Here is a 9487-nt window from a genome sequence, read left to right on the forward strand (position 1 = left end):
TTCACATTTGATGTTTTTTATAATACATATTTCAGTAAAATCTACTTCAATACACTGATAGTACAAGAAAAAAATAGTATATTATACTTCAATGTGGAGCACACCATTTAGTTGTCTTATCTTGACACTGACATCCTTTCACTCCCTTTGCATGAACAGTAAAAAAAGACGACAAGTTTTGGGAGAGTGTGACAGTGCTGTGGGGTAACAGAGGTCTGCAGACAAACCATTGACTGAAACAAACTACGGCTGTACTGATACATACTGCTGAGTATCAAAAATGCTTTGTACATTTCTGTTTACAACAAAGTCTGTCAGGCTTTTTATATTACATTTGATTACAAAAAGGACATTTTCATTTACAATCTAAGGCTGCCCATGTCTCTGAGCTGTGAAGGACCTCTGTGTGTGTGTGTGTGTGTGTGTGTGTGTGTGTGTGTGTGTGTGTGTCTACAACAGTCCCTTTAATCCTTTATGGGGCTTCAGCAGCTCCAGAGTCAGAGCAGGCGTCTTCCTGGGTGTCTGACAGTCTGAGCCAATCACAGAGGACTGTGCTCTGTGGCGGCTGGGGGAGTGGGATGTGTTCTGCACTTCCTCAGCAGTGTCCACAGTCAGTTCCTGTACCCCCCCACCCCCCTGGTGGCCCAGGCTCCTTTCAGGATGATGGGGTTTCTGCTGATGCTGCTGGTGGACTTGAGGGGGGCGGAGCCTCAGGCGCTGCCTCTGATTGCACTGCCTCTGGCTGACTGCTGGAGGGCTTCGGGGGCTGGATGGGGGCTTTGGGCGGAGCGGGTTGAGGCTGACTGACCTGGACAGAGAGCTGTGGCAGATGCTGGGCCACTGCCGCTGGTTTGGCCAGGATGAGCTGCGGTGTCGGCCGGCCTGCCGTTAGATGGACCGTGGGTGCAGTGGCGGCAGGTTTAGCTGCAGCCTGCGCTAACTGCGTAGCGACAGGTTTAGCCTGGATGAGCTGCGTGATGTGGCCTGACGGGTTGCCCTGCATGAGCGTGGCCAGCTGGTTGGCTGGGATGGTGATGATGGTGATCTTCTCTCCTGCTTTGGAGCCGGCAGGCAGCATAGTGGGCAGGGCCTGGATGACCAGTTTTGGGGGGGCGCTGGCAGAGGCGTTGCCTATCGTTACTGGGACTCCCGTGGTGAGGATGGAGGAGGAGTTTAATGTCACCTGGCCCAATGAGTTGGTCATGACCAGTGGCATGGCTCGGATGGGCCTGCAGAAGGAAGCACAGAAAGGAGTTGTTACATCACCGCTGTGCACAGCATCACAGCTCCACCACGACCGCAGGATACACTCTCTGATTTACATGACAGGACGATTATCAATGACGGTAAAAACACGTAATAAATAATGTTGTATGATAATCAGTCCCTGCAAGGTTTAACCTGAACCAGGCCATACAACAATGATAGCAATACTGTACCCATAACACTCATAAGACCTGTTATGTTTTACAGACTAGTTGTTTAACCTTACTACACACATTTATGATATATGACAAACAGTGCACAGAGACCTGGTGGTGGCGTTGCTGGGGATGACGGTGACGTAGGTCTGCTGTGGCTGGGTGGCTGTAGGGGAGTTGGTGCCAAGGCTGGCAGGGCCCTGCTTGTGAACCAGGTGCTGGCTGGACACCACGCTCTCGCCGTCCTCCACCTCCTCTCCATCCTCCTCGTCATCTATCACCCTGATGTTCTTGGGCATGTCTTTGAACTGATAGGCCAGTCGCTGACCCTCCACTTTTGCCAGGATCCCACGCTGGTAGTAATACCTACACACACACACACACAGCTGTGTCATTATGTGAGACAGGGACAGACTCTGAGAGGATGAGGTGTTTGAGGGGACTGGCTGACCTCAGGGCACGACCCATGGTCTCATAGTTCATGTCAGGCTTGTTCTTGTGCTTCCCCCACAGTTTGGACACAGCTTTGGAGTCAACCAGTTTGAAGATGCCTTTCTCCCTCTGCATCCACTTGATGTACCTGGGACAGGTGTTTTTATCCTGCAGCAGCTCGAGCAGGAACTCCCACAGATAGGTGGTGTTGCCTGGAGGAAACACAGCACGACAGCATGAAATCTTCAGCTCTGTCTAATAGTCACCTTCATAGAGACGGATCAACACACTGACGGTCAGACACATACAGGTGTGGCTGTCAGGACCAAAACTTGGGAGATCTCTCATAGTTCTAGTCTGAATTCAATCAGTTGAGTGAAGCTGCTATGTTGCCAATTCCTCACAGCGTCTTCAAACTAGTAAAAGTTCAAAGGCCATTGAGAGATTCTTTTGAGAACGCTGGCAAAATTTACAATGCACTGTCAAATCTAAAATCAATGTTCGAAAGAGATTTGGGTTTTATAAGGAGGATGGAAAGTTGGACAAAATGTAAGCTAGACAAAATGTAAGCTGGTTGTAAGCTCTTCAGAACAGCGTTAAGTACAGTGGTAGCACAACAAATCTTAGCTTTCACCTGAAGAAACACTATGATGAAACCTGTGTAGACTGCACAGTGCACACTGTTAAGTATTTCCAACTTTTGAGTTTGGTTATCAGTGGTAAACATTTGTTTGATTGTTAATCATAGGTGTGATTTCATACACTGATCATTACTAGAGGCAGAGGACACAGACAGTCATGGACATTCAGTTCAGAGAGGTCCAATTCAGACAGGTCAAGCTCAGAGAGACCCTGCTCATGGAGGTCCAGACAACAAAGTAGTTGTTCCTCAGATGCAACATGTTTGTTTTTATACACTGAGGTATGAGCAGATTAAGATAAAGATATACATAACTGTAAGAAAAATGCACAGGATTCCCAGGTCTTCCCTGGTTGTTTATGACATATCTTATGAATGGAAGCAATGCCACTTGTATCATACCCAAACCGGATCATATCAAATCACACAGAATTGTTCCATAATAAAAAACATCGTCCCTGAATCGTATCGTAGCCTGTGTATCTAGAAACATGTCAGATCGTCTTATAAAAGAGAGAGGCACCTCCCTAGAAAGTAGTCATTAAAGGGGGGGTTTTGTTACTTAAAATTGTTGTAATAAGTTATAGGAATGTTGAGATAGCCTCATAAAGCACATTCCCAAACAGAGTTCTATAGATAAGAGTTAAATCAGAAGTCGACATATGGTACGTTGTGTGTGAACCACTTTGATTTCAGAGCGGTGACACACCTTTGCCCTCTCTTGCTCTCTTCTTGATCCCCAGGTCAAAGGAACCATTGGAAGCAGGCTGGTGTGTCTTGGGCTTACGTCCACCTGCACTCAACACACACACACACACACACACACACACACACACACACAATGTTATGTTCATATAATTTTCAAACGGACTTCCATGTTTTTGTTCTCAGCTTCTCTGACTCAGTGTTGCACTGCTGACACAAACGTATGGTTAAAAAAATGTGACTTGACAACCAAATCAAGAGCAGGTAATCAGTGTGGAGGCTGGCTGTTCATGGTTTGTCTATGAGTTCAGCACTGGCAACTTTATGTGTGGAATAATGCCCAGCTGTGTGTGAAACCTATATAACCCACCTCCAGTGACTTGGATAGCGTAAGGCTGCAGCATGGAGACCTGAGTAACAACTGGCTTCAGCACCAACAACTGTTTGATGCTAAATGAGGCACACATGTTGAACGTGAAGACAGTCTCATTACACATCTGATGTGTGATGGCCACACTGACCTCCTCTCTTCTTCTTGGCAGCAGGCTCACAGTCAGGAGGGATGGGGAAGGACTCCTCCTCTATGGGTCCACACTCTGTTGACACCTCCACCACCGTCTCCATCATCACATCCTCTGCTGGGTTCAGAGCACACAAAGCACTCTCACTACTCTTTTTCTGTAGGCTCGTAGAGTGACACAGCCACAGAGACACTGTGTTTTACTGGAATTATTTTACTTTTATTTCATTATTGTTATTATTAACATTTTTTATTGTTGTTGTTGTTGTTATTTTAACTGAATCTGTTCATCAAGATAAACGTGTGATGAATCACTTCTTTTTGTATAATATGTAGATCACATCTACAGGTCCGGGGTTGAATAAGAGAAAGTGAAAGCATACAAACAACTAGGACCTGGATGGCGTACAACTTCTGCGAAACAACATCCTACTGACTGCTGCAGTCACTTGACATCTCAGATGCACAGGTAACAGTTACTGCTGATATCAATGTTCACTTCATTGCCCTCTTGTCTTACAGACTGCTGTGTGTAACACTGACCTGTGTTGCGTTCGCTGTGCAGCCCTCCAGGAGACTCCATGTGGAGAAGAGCTTCAGCTGCTTCAAACGTTTTGTCAAAACACACCATGTCGTGACCCGACATCTCCACTGAGAAGAGGAGCAGAGAGACGACCGTCAGCACACACACCTCTGCAAACAGCACATGCTCCCCGAGGAGAGGCTACATGACCAGACTTCTATCATCCAATCAAAACGCAATGATTCTGCTGGGAGAAGATTAAATTACAACTCTACAGCACAGCAAACTCAACTATTTTGAAATGTTCACTTCCTTGTTTGAGAGCAGTCTGATCCTCCCTTCCTGTTTCCTGTAATGAAGTTTAAATGGCAGACATCGCTCCTGCCAGCAGAGGGCAGTCTACTGCTGTCATACACAACAGCAGCTCAATGAACTGTCACAATGAAGTGGAAACTAATACAAGTGACACAACATTTGAGCAAAGTTCAGAAAGTCAAATGAAAGATATATTTATATATAGTTATATTATAGTTGATTTCAATGACCGAATCAAAGAAACAACGCTGATGAGACCTTCAGTCTAAAGACATTTAGCACAGTGAACGACACTGATGTGGGATAATAAAAAGTTCACTTAGGACTAGATTTGCATAAAGTGTTTCCTGACATGAAGTTATCTGTGTTATAACACCTGCAACAGAATCAGTGATAATCCTGAAATGTTTCCAGTAAGAATCTAGAGTTGCAGACAGCTGGAAGATGTGAACTCTAGTCTAAGTAAAAGAACAGTCTGCGTTTCCACCAGATGTGAGCTGATCCATTATAATCAAGGATACATCATTAATGGAGGGCACTGCACAGCATCTTGTAGAATAAGAAACAACTCTCCGGTTCACACTTAAGATCAAGGAAAACATGCTCATTTTTGGTTACCGCCGGGATCAGAGTATTCCGGCTCCAAAACAATTTATCTTCGGTCGAAATGCTATGAATGATTCGAAATCGTGTGTGAACCAGAACAGAAGCGGTCACCTGTTGGTGTAAAAGGAGATTGGGTCTTAAATGAAAGTCCTGCTGTAGATACCTCCTATGCTGTAAAACAGGAATTGTTTCCTTAATGTTTAAAAATACAGGAATTCCCCTTTAAAGTCTATTCCCCAGCCGCTGGGGTTGTGTGCTCCAAACTGAACAGCCTTTGAAATGTTAAAATCACCCTGTTACATGTAGAGAAGTTCAGGTGAGCCAGTTGGTTATAAAGCCACCCGTCTACGTCTATAAGTCAGATTGAACACTGAGAGCTCAGCCTTACCAGTCTCAGCCACCTCTGTGACCACCTCCTGTTCCTCAGCCACGTCCTGCATCAGGAACGTCTCATCATCGTAGACCAGGACCTGTGCCGAGTAGCACTCCTCCACCTGGGCACTGGGCACCTCCTCTACGATCACTGCCGGACATCCCTCTTCCTGCAGCACCACTCCCTCCTCCTCCTCCTCCACATCTTCCTCCACTTCCTCTCCACCCTCCACGATCACGGCCTCCACTTCCTGCTGAACCACTTCTTCTTCTTCCTCCTCCTCTTCCTCTTCCTCCTCCTCAACCGGCTGCTGCTCACACTGGACAGTTTGAATAAAGGGAACATTTCCTGTGAGGTCACCGTTTTCTCAGATCACAGCAATTCACTTGCTGAGTATAATGTTATTATTGATAATCCGGAAAACGAGGTCCATCAAATGTGAAACCAAGCGTAAACCTGCATTGTGGAATTATTGACCGTTGATCTTATTTGTCCTTTTAAATCTGTTTACTTCAAGTATAAAATAAAACATTTGTACACAGGCAGCTGATAGTAGTACCACCAACATCTTATTTTGATCTCTAATGACCAACTGAGCAACTTTGGACTGGTTAACGTTTGCTTGAATTTGCGCTAATGTTAACAATGTCATCAATTTCAAGCAGCACCACCTCTCTACTGCTTCTTGCATGGGATCAGTGTTTTCTTCCTCTCTGGCTGCTTTGTGTCAACATTTTATACTGCCTCCACATGTTTAGACTGAAAGCAAAGTGTATATAGCTTTATAAAAACAAGCAATTGTTACAAATCTAAGTCTAGAGCAGTCTGTAAGTTATTTGCATGTCCTGAAACCATTCATCTGATCACCTTCACACCTGGCAGGTTTGTTGCCGAGGACACTAGTATGGGCGTGTGGGAATTTGGTGCAATTTGGACACACAGCACATTCAGTATTAATACATTTTGTATAATTAATCTCATGGGGAAGTAGACATCAACAAAAAAAGCAGACGTCAGTGTGGTGCAAAAACTTGATGTCGTTACAAAAAAAAAAAAGAAAAAAAGCTGAAGGTTGAATGAGTCTGGATGAACGGGGAGATGAGCTCAAAACAGGGTTTCTATCCTTCAGAGAGAACTGGAGGTGACCCTGCCAACGGTACTATACTGTCTAACAGTGTTTACTCTTGCTTGGCAGCACCGTCATGCTCCGCGATGTCTCTCTCATTGGTTGTTGTGGTCCAGCTCAGAAAGTAACGATGTGATCATTCAGATTTTAAGTCAAAAATATCAATGTTTGATATTATCAGGGCAGCCCTGACAAGTCTACGAGATCATCTGTGCTGCATGTTTTAAATGGGAACTGCACTGTTTCATATGAAAGACAAAAGCCAGATGTTAGGAGGTTTTGGTCCAGGGTCAAAGCTCCATCTCAAATGGATCCTTGATAGCTTTCCAGTAAGATGCTGATTGTCATGCAGTTCAGCTGGAGCAAAACACTCCTTTAGCCCAGGTTCATTTTAAAGCAAAGTTTATTTCACTCTCACTGTTCTTCTCCCAATGACCGTTGGCACAACATAAAACTTTATTGACTTCCAGTCATAGGGACGTACCTGCTGGGGCTCCTCCACCACAGTGACATACTCCACTATGTTCCCTCCACCGTCTGACACTACCACAGAGGTCATCACTCATTCCTACCAAAACAGAAGGACAGGGGGTCAGGATGGAAAAGACATTACTAAAATAACAGAACACCAGCTACTGTTGGTAATCTTTAATATGCATGTATTGAGTGTGTGTGTGTGTGTGTGTGTATGTGGGTGTGTGTGGGGGTTGGGGTCATGTGAAAGCCCTGTGGGCACCTGCTCTCCTCCTCATGACTGAATCCCAGTAACGTTGTGCTCTTTGTTGTTCAGCTTATATGTTAATAAGACCTTCATAAAGCATCAAACGCACATTAACACAAAACACAATATCTTCATACTTGAGCTGAATTCTCAAGTATGTCACTCTAAAACCCCCGAGAGAATAAGACTATCAATAATGGATACCAAATAACAATTGGGTCATTTATAAACTTAACAACATCTTGATGTCTGATTAGGAATTGCTGAATTTTTAATGAGCTTTAATTTAACTTTCCGTGTCTCTTTGAAGCCCCTTTTGGAAAAGCCCTCATTGGTCAGCTTTGACAGGTCTGAGCAGGCGCCACCTACCGGGTTCTGCATCACTCTATCGTTAGTACAACTACAGCCTTGCTGCGGCTGTGACCAGCTATACAGCCTGACTTCACAAGCTTACAGAAGTCCCCTTTGAATCGCAGCTTCTTAGTACAGTCAGTCAACATCTCCTCATGGACTGAGTGTTGTGAGACTTTCACAATACTTATACAGTGCATAGATCTGTTTTAAGATCAGATTACCGCAATAAACCATGACGAGGAGAATGAGCACATTAGGGAAAACAATACAGTTTAACTTATAAATATTGAAGAATTATTGCTCAAAGTGTGTTTGCAAGTTGAGCAGCGGCTCAGAGGCTCGGTGTGCAGATTGTGTGAAATCGCCGAAGATGAGGTTAAATTGAGATTTCAGAGGGAGTGTTTCTGACACCTGATCGTAAACATTAGATTGATCTGGACTACATGATGCCCAGGAGAAAAGCGGACCGCTGGCTGCATGCCAACACGACTCAGTCCGGACAGAAGAGCGAGTGAAGGCACTGCCACCGTCCATCGTGTGTTTACAGGCATGAAGGCACCGACCAGCATCACCACCAGCCGCTCGTGTTTACTTTCTGCGCGGGTTCGCACGTCTGTGTGCTCGCTGCGTCTGGAGCTACAGCTCCTAACTCCGCAGCTAACTTGTTAGCTTGCTGTAATGCGTCTGCTACTTACTTCACAAGACCTGGCGGTGGCCAACATACCTGCTACGTCTGCTAACGTGCTCGCATACTCAATAATACGAAGATAAATTAAAACTGCACTCTCCTTTTAAAAGGGAAATCCCACACAACCCCAATAAATTGGCGCTGGCTAGCAGTAACGTTAGTTACTGAGCTCGAAACAGCTAGCAGAGAGCTAGCTAACATAAATAATAAACGTATAGTTGGTCGAGTACGCCGTTAGAGGCTGGTCTAAATACACGATGATGATGGCACCTGCATACGGAGTTGTGATGAATCCGAGCATGCTAATAAGGACTTTCCTCTTACCTTGATTTGCTTTTAGAAGAGAAAAGTAAGCTCCACTGCTAGCACTAGCTGGGCCTGGCGTTAGCTAACGCTAGCCAAGTTGACAAGGCCAAAACGCCCGCTCCGCTCGCACAAATAACTGCTCGCGAGTCCTCCGTCCCTCAGAAAAGCCGCCGCGGACTCGTTCTGACGGCCCGTGGTGAGACGTGAAGGGTGAACACGGACGAAGGCCCTGAAGTTTAGTTTAGATGAATGCTCGTCTATGGCTGCCCTGTAGCTTTCCGGCGCGCCACCTCTTCGCTACAAAACACACGCACGCACACACATACAGCCCGCCGTGACGTCACCACGACAAAACCTCATCAACAATGAGAAAAACCTCGTAAGTGCTGCGCGCTTAGAAAACTCGTAACTCCTCCACTGGCTCAGCAGTTATTCTGATTGATAAGCAGCATCAACAATGAACTGTTCCAAGCTTTCATTTCACTGTCGTCATGAAAGGACACAAGTCTTTCTCTAAACACAGCCAGGAGCCCAGGTGAACACGGACACAGTTTTTACTACTGGACACTGATATTTTAACCATTATTACTATTGTCAGTTAAGCAGTTCCCCCTGCTACTTGTATAAAAGTTAAAGGAGCACCATGTGTTCCAATTCTAATGTTTTAAATACTCGTGAAGAAATAATAGAAACTTTTTCCATCAGTGAATAAGCTGTTCTCAGAGGAAAAAAAGGTCCCTGAACACTGTCTGAAGCT

General features: G+C 45.2%; 1 protein-coding gene across 2 annotated transcripts; it reads right to left on the reverse strand.

The window, feature by feature from the left end:
• elf2a (E74-like factor 2a (ets domain transcription factor)) lies at nt 1-9068 on the reverse strand. 2 transcript variants are annotated; one of them, XM_030396272.1, is made up of 9 exons: nt 8749-9068; nt 7146-7229; nt 5551-5854; nt 4262-4369; nt 3720-3833; nt 3203-3286; nt 1873-2065; nt 1533-1787; nt 1-1229 (listed from the first exon to the last, which is right to left on the reverse strand). In XM_030396272.1, exons 2-9 carry the CDS (start codon nt 7218-7220, stop codon nt 656-658), a joined length of 1707 nt encoding a protein of 568 aa, XP_030252132.1. In that variant the 5' UTR covers nt 7221-7229; nt 8749-9068; the 3' UTR covers nt 1-655. The 2 variants fall into 2 exon arrangements, with proteins under 2 accessions (XP_030252132.1, XP_030252131.1); XM_030396271.1 differs by having other exon boundaries at nt 3720-3836.
• Nucleotides 9069-9487: the final 419 nt, after the last annotated feature.

Source organism: Sparus aurata, chromosome 18 (assembly GCF_900880675.1).
Source record: "Sparus aurata chromosome 18, fSpaAur1.1, whole genome shotgun sequence".
Taxonomy (NCBI): Eukaryota; Metazoa; Chordata; class Actinopteri; order Spariformes; family Sparidae; genus Sparus; species Sparus aurata.